At 47.7% G+C, this 15,441-nt stretch overlaps 1 protein-coding gene and 1 long non-coding RNA gene across 4 annotated transcripts in view; one reads left to right on the top strand and one right to left on the bottom strand.

Annotated features, from left to right (window-relative positions):
* The window catches only part of Gata6 (GATA binding protein 6), a 32,500-nt gene extending 19,227 nt beyond the window's left edge, over window positions 1–13,273 (bottom strand). Inside the window, exons 1-6 of one of the 3 annotated variants that reach the window (XM_051202030.1) lie at window positions 13,218–13,273; window positions 10,756–11,912; window positions 6,859–7,025; window positions 3,427–3,552; window positions 1,900–1,987; window positions 1,707–1,810 (exon numbers count right to left, since the gene is read on the bottom strand). In XM_051202030.1, the coding sequence (XP_051057987.1) occupies window positions 1,707–1,810; window positions 1,900–1,987; window positions 3,427–3,552; window positions 6,859–7,025; window positions 10,756–11,875 (1,605 nt within the window). In that variant the 5' untranslated portion in view covers window positions 11,876–11,912; window positions 13,218–13,273. Of the gene's footprint in view, window positions 1–1,706; window positions 1,811–1,899; window positions 1,988–3,426; window positions 3,553–6,858; window positions 7,026–10,755; window positions 11,913–12,384; window positions 12,501–12,590; window positions 12,660–13,217 lie in introns of those variants that run through there. The other 2 variants (XM_051202031.1, XM_051202033.1) reach the window with 2 other exon arrangements.
* An 80-nt stretch (window positions 13,274–13,353) lies between these two features.
* On the top strand, window positions 13,354–15,026 carry LOC127234940 (uncharacterized). Its single transcript, XR_007835663.1, has 3 exons — window positions 13,354–13,496; window positions 14,663–14,763; window positions 14,874–15,026. It is a non-coding gene; the product is annotated as an uncharacterized LOC127234940 (long non-coding RNA).
* Window positions 15,027–15,441: the final 415 nt, after the last annotated feature.

The raw sequence follows: 15,441 nt of genomic DNA on the forward strand, positions 1-15,441 counted from the left end.
TAGAAGCAACCCAGTCCCTAGGACCCTCATCCAGTCACTTTAGGCTCCTTTTTTGGTTTCTTTGCAACAGACTGGATATATTAAGAGCACAGAGCAAACCTGACTCCATCCACAACAGCACTGTTCCCTAAGCAAACACAGAAACCTCGAATAAGACAGTGGTCCCAAACCTGGCTGCTACTTAGTACCCCAGAAAAAACAAGACATCATTTTGCCTCATTTAGCTACATAATCTGAGGACTGGGGGGTAGGAGGAGAAACAGGTGTAAGTAATCTTAGCCTTCCATTTCCCAGCAAGTTAACAAAATCTATTTACCACTTGATATGATTAGAGTTCCATGCAATACTCCAGTTTAATTTATACAGGAGCCAGAAGTGGCTCCGCAGGTAAAATTGCCTGCTGAGAGCCTGGCTGCCTGAATTCTACCATCAAACCCACACAAAGGGAGAGAGAATGAACTCCACAAAGCTGTCTACTGATTTCCACATGTGTGCGATAGCATACATACATGTGGACACATGAATATCCCACACATATACACAGATATGTGTGTGCATGCATTCAGACACGCTCCCGTGCACACACTCCCGTGCACACATGGAGGCATGATCTAAATAGAGTTCTGTGCCACAGATAAAAGCTTTGCTACCTTTAGCGTTACAGTCTCCAACTATGTCCATTCAACAGATATTTACAGGAAAGCGTTATAAGCCAGTTACAATTTGCTTAACTCTTTGACAGTGGCATATGTATAGGATAATGCTTGATTATTTAAATCTGTTTGCATTAAAGGAATTTGGTCCACAAAGAGACACTATGCAGTACTGTTTTAAATATGTTAATTTGGACTTGTGACTGTGGTAAGACCAAAACAGAAAGTCCACTTGCTGTCCCCAAACACCTCCAGGGCAGCTTTCAGTTTCACCAGCGCCTGTTGTATGGAAACACAAATTTCTAGGCCCCACACCCAGAAATTTTGACTAAAAAAATCCAGGGTGGGGCTTAGAAATCTGCAGAATTTCGGAAGTACCCTAAACAACCCATGGCCAAACTAAACATAGCCTACAGCTAGTCTAGTCCTGGCTGAAAAGGAAGGGCTTGGCTTAGAGTTCCACGTGAGGGCTGAAGGTGTATCTCCTGTCCTGCCTGAAAGTCGTCGTCGTCATCGTCATCGTCCCCCCCCCCCTCCGTGTACGCAGACTGAGGTCTGAGGGAGGCCAGGGGATTAGAGACTTTATAAAGTGGGGGGAAACGTTGAGTAAAACTGAGTTCCCATCACTGGAGAGAAAACAGCAGGCATCATTTGTCATGGTGCTGAAATAATGCTTCAGAATTAATAGCCCCTGGAAGGCAGCAAGTTCTCCCAGCAAGCGGGCACAGGTTACAGAAAAAGCAGGACCACAGCCCCAAGACCTTTGCCTTCTGTGGCTCTGAAAACCTAAAGCTGGAGTTGATAGAGACTACAATCAATCCCAGTCTTTTCCACACTTCTTAGACTGATCTAACCACTAAAAATGTTGCATCTTAATTAAGAGGTTTGTAAAGTACTTAAGTGCCGTTTTGTTGACATTCAAACATAATTTACTCTAAAAACTGTTCTTCGGGACCAGTTCACCAAGGTGTTGGTTCAGATTATTACACTGCTGATAAGATAAAATGTAAGATACTGTAAAGTCTTCTCCTGAGCCCTGGCTGTTTCACTTACCCCTGAGGCTGTCGGTTGTGTTGAAGGAGATGTGTTTTTGGTACAGTCATCTGAATTAGAAGAGGAGGAAGTTGGAGTCATAGGAACAGAGTTACTGCTGTTACCTGCAAGAGACAAGCCATGAGGACATCTACCTCTGCTGTCAAAGCTGGAAAATACTTGCCAGATAAGGTCGGCATTTTATTATACTCACCAGAGCAAGCCTTTGACTTATTTATGTTTTTAGGTTTTCGTTTCCTGGTTTGAATCCCTTCCTTTTTCATAGCAAGTGGTCGAGGCACCTAAAAAACGTTCACAAAAGACCTAAGTATATTATACTGAAGGAAACTAGTACTGAAAGATTTTAGTACTGAAAGCCCTTCCTTCAAAGAACCTGGGATAAAACTCAGTAGTGGAACAGTTGCTTGGCTACGTGAGGCCTTGGGTTCCATCTCCAGTACCACACAGGAGATGCGTCATTTTCTCAGTGCTAAGGGCTGAGGTAAGCTAGGAAAGGACACTGAGCCACATCTCCAGCTTTAAACTAATGAAAGACTTTATTGTAAATTCATCCATATATATATCCATATATATGTTGATATTTATTAGTGTGTGTAAATATTACATACATATTCTAAATGCATAAAGATTTACACTCCCCCCCCCAAAAAAAAGATTCTTTCAAGGGAAAATGTCGTTTACCATGGACAATTTATATTTTCAACTGCATGAATATTATCTGAAATAACTTATAAATGAAATATTTATTTATGAATATTTCCTTTTAATATCCTTACTTAAAAGAGATAAAATACCTTCTCCCTACAACAGTTTATTTCCTTGTAAAATGAGCCATTATTAGGCAGGCCAGTGGCTAATGCCGAGAAGTCTGGCACTCAGGAAGGCTGGCTAAGGCAGAGGGTTGCAGCAACCTGGGCAAGTGAATTCGAAGTCAGCCTAGGCTATAGAATGAGACCTTGTCTCAAAACCAACCTAAGATTGAGATTTATAATAGCCTCCACAGTCCTTCAATGAAATACAGACTGAAGACATCAGATATAACTTCTTCAGACAAAAATCCCCACCACGTTTCTTAAACCTTAAGATCTGAAGTAATCGCTTCGTATCATCACTTCTAAAGTGTACCTTTTACATTCTTACATTTCCTTTTTTCTTTTCTTCTTGATATAAATAAGGTTTCTCTGTGTAGCCCTGGCTATCTTGTACTAAAGGCATGCACCACCACACCTGCTTCATTCCTTCTTTCTTTCTTTCTTTTTCTTTCTTTCTTTCTTTCTTTCTTTCTTTCTTTCTCTCTTCCTTTCTTTCTTTTCTTACTTAGTTTTTATTCATAAACTTAACTCTGTGATCCAGTTAGACTTGGAGGGGAATGAGGAAAATATGGAACCCAAAGGATTTCAGTGAGAGCAGAGATTACAGGGCACTGCGAGCAGATGATTTTCTAAAATCAAGATGTTTCACTAAAAAAAAAAACACCGGTCAGTGTCACATTAATCAGTTGAGCATTTTATTTATTGGCCCCTCGGTGGCTGATATGACTGGCCCACGTTACAGTTGATAGCAGCTTGGGCTTCAATGCAGTGCACACACAATACACTCTCAATTTTCCACTGTCATACCCTTTGATACCTTTTATTCGCTTGCTGATTCTGCATTACAATGGAAAACATGCAGTTCCGATAGTAAATGTACGTATTCATAAACGGATCAAATGGCATACCCCATGGAGTTTCATATAGAGTCCGCAAGCATTGCACACAGGTTCACCCTCGGCATTTCTACGCCATAAGGTGGTGGTTGTTGTGTGACAGTTAGCACAGGATAATCCAAGCCGCCGGGATGAAGGCTAGAAAACAGCACATAAGACTAAGTAAAGAAACATGATTTTACATATTTTAATGCTTTTGTATGTACAGTGTGTACCTATCTTCAAAAAGAGAACACATTCCCAGTTAGTTATACATTTAAATGTCCCTTCAGAACAAAATTTGCAACTAGGTAAACCTTTTTGAACCAGAAATCTGTTTTGCATAGTGTGCCTGATCCCACAGACCTTTATTCTCAGCACCAGAGAAGCAGGGGCAGTCAGTCTCTGAGTTCTAGGTCAGCCTAGCCTAGAGAAAACCTGTCTAGAAAAAAATAAAAATAAAGAAAGAAAAAGCTGAGGATCTGAGTGAGTGAAGAAATACACCTGGAATGGTCGTCCTGGTGTCTGAATTCTGTTGTATCTGTTTTATCAAAGATACAAACTCATTGGACAACATCTTTTAATGTTAACCCTGCCTTGTGTACGGTAAGGTTGACAGTCCCAATTTTTCTTCATATAAATAGTTAATTGGTATCACAAGGGCAAGCTGCGTCTAATGCTAACCTTTATGATCCTAAAATTCTCGAAGGAACATATTTCCTCCAAATCCCACATAAGGGTGGGGAGGGCAGTGAAAATATAACCCTCTTCCAGAAAGGCAAGAAAAACAGATAAACTGTTTAAAATTAATAAAATCAAGTTGCACTAATGCCACATCTTACATGTTAATATATACAAATACATTAATTGAAAATATGGGAATCAAAGCAAATATTAAGTGACAAAACTCAAGGTGTTGCTAGTTTCAATTCATTTCAGAAAGAAAAATAACAACTCATTTGATAAACAATTATGAAGAACAGAGGAAGAGCAGGGCAGTGGAAACCCTCTAATCCCAGCACTTAGGAGGCACAGGCATTCGAGCTCCAGAACAACTAAGGCTACACAGAGAAACCCTATCTCAAAGAGAAAAAGAGGAGGAGGAGGAGAATAGAAGGATATGTTGGGTACATATTGGATATTCATGGGTCAGAGAACCAGGTTTCCAAGTTCTTTGAAGACAAATATAAATGATCAAACAGCATTTTGCATTTCTAGCTCATACCTGTCCTGTTAGGTTAGTAGTATCCTTTACAATCGCTGTGTAGATCAGAGGCACTTTCGTGGACCCTGTAGCCCTGAAACATTTCTTAAAAACTTAGAGCTAATAATTCCCAAGATTTGGTGAAAATGAACATGTTGGCTGATAGAACTACTAGAGAAATTGCTTTGCTAAAAACAAAAACAACAAAAAATCTCAACAAAACCTTAAGACACCAATGGCTGCTTTTCACTCCACCTTCTTTGGGTTAGAGAGAAAAAAGTTGCAGGTGAGCACTCCTCTCCATAAATATGACATTAGTACAGGGGCAGGACGGTCCGTTTATAAACGAGCCATTTATGAAAGGCTCCAGTGGAATTTGGAGCCAATGTGGAGCGAACTTGTTATCAGAATTATAACAAAGAGCTTTATGACTGTCAACCGCGGATCATAAGTGAAGGCAGTCTCCATAAATGTGAAATGAAGGTGAGGGTTATAAAAGCTCCTTTAACAGGGCGAGCTCAGTTCTATTCCTCACCAACAAGGAATTCAAGCTACACCATAAATCGCTTATTTTGTAATGTATTACAAGTTCAAATTCACAGTGATTGGTTCTGTCCTGCTGTCTTAACAAACTGGGGTTCAATATTCTGTTTCTGAGAACTAAGCCACCAAAACTATAAGCCCTCAAGGAGAACTAATTGATAGTGACACACCTACAATTGGTATCATTTATTACTCATTCACAAAGCATATTGGCTGACCTTGGTTACTGCCAAGACACCTGCCACAGAAAGAAAACTAATCTATTCACAAACATTTAAATTGTTTTTCTTGTGGGTAACAATTTTTACTGGTAAGTGTGTGAAATAAATGGCACTACCTAAATACGATTACTAGTTGATCAAATTTGTAATTCAACATGTACAAAGGTTTTGCTCAAACTTGGAAAAAAAATATATTACCTTTCAGAGCTCAGCTAGGACTCTGCACGAATAAACCCTTAACTCCAGAAAGCAATGTTTCATTGTTCATGCTTTGTCTGGTAAGTGAAGGCAAGAGCTTCCTTGGAATATTTTCTGATTACTTTCTTCTTAATAAAATACATAAGGGTTATGAAAGCCAGTGAGTTGGTCACATCCTGAATTTAAGAATACCATGTAAAGAAAACCCTAAACTGGGGAAATTGTAAGGAGCTTAAAACACATTCCACTTAAATTAACCTTAGCTACTTTATTTTAAATACATTAAAAAGAAAACAATCATAAAACTAATTGCCTTTCCTTAAGGTGTCAGACTTACCTTGTGATGCAATTTCGCTCTAATCTAGTTAACACAAACAACATGCATAACGTTTGTTCTGCTAATTAGAGTATAACAATTAAATAAATTACCTGGGTCCTTAAGATGTCTGGCATCTAATTGCAAAGCATCTACTTTAAATGGCATTTAGAACACTATCAGTTGTGGCTAGACAAACGTTAGCCTTAAGAAGCGGTTCACGAAAGCTTTCTTCCTTTTTTTTTCCCATTTCATCTTTAAATGTCTCAACAAATGACAAAAAGTTTAATCACAAAACAATTAAGAACTCCCCATCCTTATTTTAAAATTGGTAAACATGTTAGAATCGGTAAAGTAGACAATTTTAGAAGTTCAAGCTCTGTCTGTGCCATTCTTTGCAACAGCCAGATTTCAAAATAACTATTTGACCAGACACATTTTCACCATACTCAGGGCAATTTAAAAGGCAGAGGAATCCGGCTCTGTCAGGAAGGGCATTGGGCCCAGAGAGGCTGGCAAGGCAGGGCTGCACTGACCATGCATGGAGGAGTGGGTCATGCCTTTCTTCTCCTTTGGCTGTTCGGGAATTGAAAGGGAGCTTGCTTTCTCAAATCTGCCCAGAGAGTCGCCTTCCCTTGTTCTGGGGATGGTACCTGCGGCCCCAATTTCTTCAGTATTCTCTCTGTACACTGTCCAAGAATATGTGTAATTTCATTTTTTTTTTTTTTTTTCTAAACTGAAAAGTAAAAAGGTGGTACAGACGCCAAGGAGGCAGGCAATTCAGCAGCAAACTCTAGTTTGCCCAGCGTTGTTTTCCACCCTTGGTACAGAGCGGAAAGGAGGCTGTTACCAGCCACGATTTCCCTTGTTGCCTTTGGAAAGGCCGGCGGGGTTCTTTCTCTTGGGGAAGGGGTAGTTCTGGCGCGGGAGGAGGAGGTGGGTAGTGGAGGTGCCGCAGGTCTGCACCCTGCGGTGACACTCACCACGCGCTTCTGCGGCTTGATGAGGGGCCGGCTGAGGCCGTTCATCTTGCTGTAGAGGCCGCACGCATTGCACAGGTAGTGGCCTGTGCCATCTCGTCGCCACAGTGGCGTCTGGATGGAGCCGCAGTTCACGCACTCGCGGCTCTCGGACAGATCCTCCAGCAGGTCTGTAGGGAGAGCGAGGACCAGAGATCGGTGAGGTCGCCCGCCCCGCGTTCACCAGAAGCTGGAGACACCACCCCAGGCTCCCCAAGTCCTGGCCTTGGTCGCCTTAGATCAGCTAACCACTGTCCTACACTCCAATCCGGTAGAAAAACCCCAGCGAAGTCAGAGACCCTAAAAATGACGTATCTGGAGAACGGTCAGTCGGGTGGCCTTACTGCTCTTCCCGACTGTGTAAGGTAAAACTGGATCGTACTAATATAAAATGGAGCTTGCCAAACCCAATCGTGCAATATTCACTGATTACTGACCTTCCCTAAAACTCACAAATAGCCGAGACTCACTGCCCAGTTATTGTTATCCTAAGTAGTTTTAAAAGTGCCTATCACACTTCTTAACGGTTTTTTTATCTTAAAAAAAAATTTAAAAATATTGTTCTTAACATTTGTATTAATTAATTATAATTTAAAAACATTAAAAAGACTGCTTGTAGCATTCATATCAATTATAGTTATGAATAAGAAAATGAAGGTTTTTCTTGAGGAAGGAAAAGGCTTGGAAACTACATTTTATTTTCATTTCATGAGGGTCTAAAACCGAAATATTCTGATTTCTATCTAAAATCTATTTTTTAAATGGCTTTATGGTTCTTTTCATAGCAGACTGTGTATTTTAAATACAGGTTTCCATCTTTCAGATTATGTGGTTAGTTTTTGAAATTAACCTAAAGCTAATTAAAAACAAATCAAACAATAATCTGAACAGAAATGATAACATTTGCTATTTTTTAAACATGAAATAACATCGGTCATCTAAAATTAAATTATATTACATATAGACTTTGTGAAAACAGATGTTACCTACTGTGTGATCCCTTTCTGTTACAGAGGGTTTGAATGTTCTTGGTTGGGATTCTTCTAGGAGCAGTTGAGTCATTATGAAATTGAATAAACATTGCACTTTAGCCTTTTATTTGAAGAGTATTCTGCCAGATCTCTGTAAGCCTCACTCCCCTGATGTTCATAGTTTGTGTCTACAGTCGGTAATGTGGTAAAGATATTTAAATGTGGTTTTAGCATTAAAATGCTTTCAACATTAATTTTTACCTTACCCAAAAAAAAAGTGTCCTTCATTTCTAGAGTTATGTCTTAGATTTAAAGGAAGCTAACATCCCACAAAGTGAGTTCAAAGTTATCCTGGGGACACTGGAACTTAAAACACATCACAAAGATTTATTCTTCTCCGCCCTAAAAGCCACTATTGACCACAGTAATCAGTAAAATACTCAGGACTTCAAGGACACTGAAGTTAAACAAGGCATTTGTCTTTGCTGTTGACTTTAAAATGTTACCTATCAGAGAGCACCTCTTCTAGAGTGGAGCATTCCCTGGAATACCTAACCCTAGGTCTGGCCTCCTTCACTGGGCTAGGAACAATGGGCTAGGGTCCCTGGAGAATGTGGACACCCTAGGTATAACATAGTCCTGGGGAGCCCCAGAAATAAAATTTCAAGTTCTAAAAAGCTTTTTTTTTTTTTTTTAACTAAATAAAATTCTGGTTCCTTTTCTGTCTCTCGGCAAGGGCCAGACAGCAATAATTCTAAAATGACAAAAGAAAATACGCTGCAATTATAAAATCTGATTTGCTGGAGGTTGGCACCTCTGTCCTAAGTGGTTTCTTGGGGAGCTCCTGGGAAGTGACAGACTCCAATCAGGTGTGATTCCTGGAGCCAAAGACTGGAGCTCTGCTCAGTGGGGGCTTAGAGAGGCCAAGGGACTGGGCCTTGAGGACCTCATCTCATCTCAGGGTAAGCTATTTAGATCAGTCCACCAGGCTGTGGAGGGTTAGAAAGCACAACACTCAAGTTTTAGCCTTGGTGTTTGCTCAAACTTAAGAGTCTACCTCCAAATGTGGTTTGAACTAATACTAAATAATAAAGGATAATAATGATGATTGCAAAGACAGGAAGATGGCTGCAAATCCAAGGCTATCCAAGGACTACACAGGGAGGGGGTGCTATCAAGGTGATCAAACTTGGAGCCACCCTCCTACCCAATTGTGCTTTAGTTGCTGCTTTTCTTAGCAGACTATAAAACCTGTATGCTCACCAAATCCCTTCACTCCTCTTGAGAAACACACTGAGCCTTGAGACTGGGTGATGGGGGGGGGGGTGATCGAGGAAAATATAGGCTACATTCAAAGGGTGCCTGTAACTGCATTTCCCAATGGAACCCATTGCTGTCAACATCTAAAGAAGGCACTCTGCCTGTTCATGAGCTATCTCAGTCAAGTGACATGGCTCCAGCCTACAGAATAGGAATTTGGAGAGCAGTGGAGTGGACTCTAGCAGCAGGCATCCTGCCCCCATAAACTCTTTGGGATTCCCTACCTACCTCCAGACAAAAGCTTCACACCCAAACCACAACTCTCTTCTCATCATTTGAGGAATTTTAGTCTCTGTGACTCTACCATTGGGAGCCAAACATAGCTTTTATATAGTAGGAAGGGTGATGGCCCCCAGCCACCAGGGCCCAGCAACAAGGTCCTCCCCAAGCCTCTCTTAGCAGTAAAGCTGCAGGAGTAAGAAGGAGGGCAACTAGAGTCCCCCGCACACTACCCTGCCTCTCAGCAAGGCCAAGGGCGCCTGAGATCAGAGTCTCCACTCTCAAGACACTAGGTTTTCTGAACACACACGAGCTAAGCAACTCCCACTCAGTCTAACCGTCCAGGGGCCCTGCAAGGACAGTCCCTAAACAGAAGTGGGGAGGGGCCCCTAAATAATGCAAAAGATTCGTGGGAAGGACAGTTTGGACCAACTACCCTCAAAAAAGTTACATTTCCCCCCCCCCCTTATAAGAAAAGTTATCAAATGGGCGGAAACCCCAGGAGAGGGAGCCTACAGATGAACTCAGGGGCTTAAAACTGGATAGTCGAGGGAAGAAATCAAGCCTGGCTCACAGTTGCCCCTGCTAACAGCTAACAGCGGGGCCACTTTACAAAATAAGGAAGTAATGTCTTTCCAAGGTAGCTGATGATTTTATTTTCTCACTTTACACTTAAATAGTTCCTACACAGAAGAGTGCGCTGAACTTGTTTGTCCTAAACTCTGAAGGTTCTCTCTCCCCAAAGTGGGAAAGCTATCACAGAAACCCAAGCAACAGATGCCAAGCCTGAAAGGCTGCCAAGTGGATAGGTCCACTGGCTATCCTTAGGGATACATATGGTTGGGGATCTTTCTCATCCTCCACCCCCCCCACCCCCGCCTCCGCCATTGTTTGAGGGTGACCTGGACGGGACGCCAAGTAGACACCTGGATCTTAGGGTTTTGGGTGTCCCATTTCCATCCTCTCGTCCAAAGAAGCTCCTCACCTAGCACTGAATCAGGTGAGGTTGAATATGCCCACGTGCCTCTCTGATCAAGAGTCCAATATTTCAAACGCACCCAGTCCTACTCACCCAAAGCAGGACACAGGCGGAGCTCCGACCGACCCCACGTATCTAAAAGACATGCTTTCTCAATTGCTTAACTACCCTCCCCAAGGCCCTGAGGTAACAGATACGCATTCACCCTCTTTCCCGGACACGAGTACCCCCAGAGCATCGCTGCTAGCCTTAGTGTCCTGCTACTGACTTAAAACCTTTCCCGGGGACAGGTGGACAGCTTTTTCAGACCGGCTTGCGCCCCAGCATCCCTGACCCACACACACCTCCTCCACCCCGCGGCGCGGTCCTTACCTGCGCTGGGGCCTCGTGGCACCGGGAGCGGGGCTCCCGCGCGGCTCTGTAAGCTGTGCAGCACGGGCGTTTCGAAGGGTCCGGCTGGCCAGGCAGGCGTCAGCGGAGCCCCCATGTAGGGCGAGTAAGTGGGATGATGGTGATGATGGTGATGGTACGTCCCGTTCAGCTGCCGAGCCGCGGACAACGAGCTGTACTGGTGCTCCCTGCCGCCCATGGCCGCCAGGCTGCCGCCGCCGCCACTCACGCCGCCCGCTCCCCCGCTGCCCGCAGCCACGTAGCCCCCGGGGTCCCGCGCGCCGCCGTTGGTCATGGGCGGGCTAGGCGAGTAGGGGAAGCGCGCCGAGGCGTGAGCCGAGGCCGAGCCCGCACCTCCGGGCCCCGCCGCCCCGCCGCCCGCTGCGCCGCCCCCGCCGTACGGGGGGCTGTCGGCCGAGGCCTGGGGCCAGCCGGGGGGAGCTCCCGCGCCACCCGCGTGGTTGTTGGGCCCGCTGCTCGCCCCTTGCAGGTACGGCAGCCCGGGCAGCATGGACCCCACGCGCGTGGTGGGGACGTAGACGGGAGAGCTGGCCGCCGCCGCCGCCGCCGCTGCCGCCGCCGCCGCGGAGTGCACGAATCCGCCGGGCGCGCCGTCGTAAGCGGCCGGCCCCTGGCTGGACAGGGCGGCGAGGGTCTGGTACATTTCCTCGGGCTGCTCGGGCGCGAAGGGGCTCAGCTTGGCGCCCCGGCTGGGCCACAGCAGCTTGCTGGCGGTCGCGGCCTGGTCGAGTTCGGTAAAGAGCAACAAGTCCTCCCAACTAGACAGGGCGCTCCCGGGGCCAGGGACCCCGGGCGCCGAAGGTCCGTGGGCAGCCGCGAAGGGATGCGAGGCGTAGGGGTTGAGCAACAGCGAGCGGCCCGGAGGTCCCGCCACCGCCTCGGTGTCGAGCTGCGGCGTCCCGCAGTTGCTGGCGCCGCAGGGACCGCGATCCCCGCCCCGGGAGCAGGAGGAAGACGAGGAAGAGATCGGGGAAGGCGGGGAGGAGGGCTCCCGCGCTGGAAAGGCCCCAGAGTCACCGGTGTCCGCAGCAGCAGCCACGAAACGCTTCGGCAGGCACCAGCCGCCGTCAGTCAAGGCCATCCACTGTCCGGCGCTGCTCCAATCTGACTTTTGTCTCCTGGGGTGGGATTGAGGAAAGAGACAGGAAGAGAGATAAAGTGGGTTTGCCAAAAGCATGGACAGTCTACCAACAAGCTTCACTGCCTTTCCATCTCCCAGCCCGGGGCATCCCTTAAAGATGCCGAGTCTCCCCAGTGTTTACGGGGTAAGGAAACGGGAAGTGGGACCTGTGGAGCAACCGCAGGGTTGTCGACGACCGGGGTGCCCTCCTCTGTCACCCAGGACGGCCGTCCCTGCGCCCTCCCAGACCACCCATCGACAGCACCCTTCTCTCAAAGCGCGCCAGATCCCGGGAGTGACCACAAAGCTGGCCGAGGTTTTCCTTCTGTCCCAGCTTGGCTAACCCTGGCCGGATGACACGAAAAACTTCATGTCAGTACTGTCGCATCCTGCCCCTCTCCTGGTAGGTGCCCCTCTCCTGGGATGCCTCCGTGAGAGTTTCCCGCGTGAAAATAGCTAGCAAAGGCAACCTGTCTCCGAAAACGAAACCGCCTCTTTTTCTCTGAGCTTCCCGGTCCTCGCTGACCAGATCCAACGCGAACTCCAGAAAAAAAGCACCAGCTCAGAAAACATGGGACACCCGGGCAGACGCTCTGGGCTTGGGAAGTAGTGCCGGAAACCCACCGAGCAAAGAAAGCCTCACGCCCAACCGAGTCCAGGCCGGCCGACGGCACACCTTAGGTACAGATCGCGTCAAAGGCACCAGCGTGCGCGCTCACGCCGGCCGGGCCACCCCGTGGTCAACCCCAGCGGGGGGAAAGGCCAGATCATTCCGGAATTGAACATAGTAGGGTGGAGCAGAGCACAGAGAAAAGGAGGGGGAAACGCACAGGGGGAGGGGGTGAGACCGCCCCAGAGCCGAGGCCACCCCAAAGGGGAGAGCAGGAAGAATGACAGGGAGACTTGAGGGGGTGGGGAGCCGGGCAGGCCTCTGCCAGGCTGCTTTCCCAAATCACCAGGGCTCATCGGAGATAGCCACACTAAAATTAATGCCCACACACAGACCCAGGCAAGATAGCAAGAAATAAGTTTCTCTGCCCACTGGACTACGGGCTCCCGCCCCTTGGCGCTCAGATAACTCGGAGATAAGGCTGCGGGCAGATAAGCATTAGGGGGTGGCAGGGCTGGCCCGGAGTACCCCGGGAACCTGGGATTCCCTGAAATCCTCCAGGAGCGAAGGAGGGGAACACCCTCCGAGCCGATCGCGGCCGGAGAAAGGCCGGAGAGCTGGAGGCCCAAGAGCCTGCGACTGTTAGGGGAAGGAGGAAGAAGAGCGGACAAACAAAAGAGGAAGCAGCCGAACCTCGGGAGAGCGACGAGCGCGAAGAACGGCCGCGGCGGCGGCGGAGGGTGCTCCCAGGCGCGGAGTGAGGCCGAGGGCGCCGGCGGGAGAGCGCGAGTCCGGGGTCTGCCAGAGGCTGCTGGTGAATAAAAAGGAGAGAGGAGGCGCCTCTCACTGCTCTGCCGGAAAACTGCAGCCTGCGCTCCTGATTGGACTCACCGAGCCCTAAACAAACAGCGCTCGCCGAAGGGTGCCAGGCTGTGGGTCGGAACTGCTCTCTCCAGGCTGCTGGGTGCGGAGGTGAAGAGGAGGAGGGATCGAGGGGGAGGAGAAAAAAAGCGGGTGGGGAGGGGACGGCGAGGGGGAGGGGAGTGAGCAGCCCTAGCAGACAATAAGTGCTAGGCAGCCCGCGGGCGTGGGCTGAGCCGCAAACCCTGTCCCCTGGGTGGGGGCGAGTCCACCCAGGGGGCGCCCAGCTCGGGGACACGAGGAGACGGGCAGAGGCAGCAGCATGCCTGACCTGGCTAGCGACCCATATTCATCCAGCAGTGGAACACACCCTTGGGTCCCCGGTCTCTCTCTCTCTCTCTCTCTCTCTCTCTCTCTCTCTCTCTCTCTCTCTCTCTCTCTCTCTCTCTCTCTCTCTCACACACACACACACACACACACACACACACACGGCAGAAGGGAAACTTGGCACGGGAGGAGCTGGATCTTTGTAGCCCCGCACTGACCGCGCCGCAAACGGACGCGCCACCTCCCAGGTCAGCGCGCCTCTAAAGTCAGTGCAGAAAGTGCCCAAGTGACCCTCCCAACTCCCCCTTCAAATTAAACCCCTCCTCCCCGCGCGGTTGCTTGTGACCGACCTTAAACTTTCTCCACTCTATTTCAGGATGCTCAGGTTATGCCGGCCATTTGGGATCCAGGGTGTCATCTGGGAAAGCCACCCTTGTGCCCACTCCTACCTCGCCAGCTCTTAACACACACACTAAATTCCTGGGAGGTTTTGTAGAGCTCAGGGCGACATTCCCCAGCTAACCTTTGGGTCGTGGTGTACGGAAAGGTTAAATCTATGAGACGCTGGTGGCCGGCACGGGATTTAAACACTGGTGTCCCTGGACGCCAGTCTGGTTGTCCCGTTGGCTCTAAGTTTTTCCAAAACGTCAGGTAACTCATAAATAAACGCGTTGGAAAGGAACAGGGTATATGCTCGGGTCCCAGAGAGAAACACCGGTTCTCCACCCCCGCCCCCCAAGTCTCTCGCTCTCACACACACACACCCCTTAGTCGCTCCCTCCAAATGGTTATCACAACTGTGTACAAACTGATAGGGCCCTTAGCGGGCCAAGGACTGGAAATGAACATTGGCGGGGTTATCAGTGCCGATCTGTCAGCAGCGAGTGGCGCACAGCTCGTCCCAGGCAGCAGCAGTGATATACGTCTTGTTCCTTCGTGCTCACAAAAAGGATTTCTTCCGACAAGCTGGACACTGGAAGGCTGCAGAAGGGGAACTAACTGGACAGGAGGAACTCTCTTATTGGAATGGATTTTTACACACACGCCCCAGGTAAATCAAAGTCAATGTTTTCTATAGCTCTTACTGAAAGCACTGCGGCTGCTTTTGTCTCTGTTATTTCAGTTTCGTTTGATATTTATTTTCTGTTTTTTTTTTTCCAGTTGGAGAAAGGAGAGCGGTCCAAGCAGAGTTGAACATGAATACATGGGTGCGCTGTAAAATACGATTTCGAGAAGGTGCGAGACCTCGCTGCGAAGAGGTCGTTTCCTTGAACTGTACCTGTGCGCTGGCGGAGAAGGGGCAGAACTTGCTGGGGAGGGGGAGGGGGACTCCGAATCCAGGAAGTTAGAGAGAATTCTGCGTTTTCATTCTTCGTTGTAAATTGCGGCCAAACACTTCTGAATTTTAAACCTGCTACTGACCACTCTTATCTAACTGCGTCACTTTTACCGCGTTCCTTTTTGGGCGCCCACCCCCAAGTCACTGTGACTTCAGTGTGGCTGCCTTCTGAAAGGCTGAAGATAGAAAACTCTGGAATGGAGAGGCTGGCGGCTGGAGTAGGATTCGGAGGCTTTAAATTTTAACCCGTGTTCGATCGAAACTTACTACCACATGAGACTGGCATTGGCCGGCCCAATTCCCACCGTAGGTTCCAGCGGTTTGCTTTGGGTTGTTCGGTAAGTTCTGACCAAACTTTTAAGCGAACTGGATTCTGCCAAGATCATTTGT

The sequence above is a fragment of the Phodopus roborovskii genome, unplaced genomic scaffold, assembly GCF_943737965.1.
Source record: "Phodopus roborovskii unplaced genomic scaffold, PHOROB, whole genome shotgun sequence".
In the NCBI taxonomy this organism is placed as follows: Eukaryota; Metazoa; Chordata; class Mammalia; order Rodentia; family Cricetidae; genus Phodopus; species Phodopus roborovskii.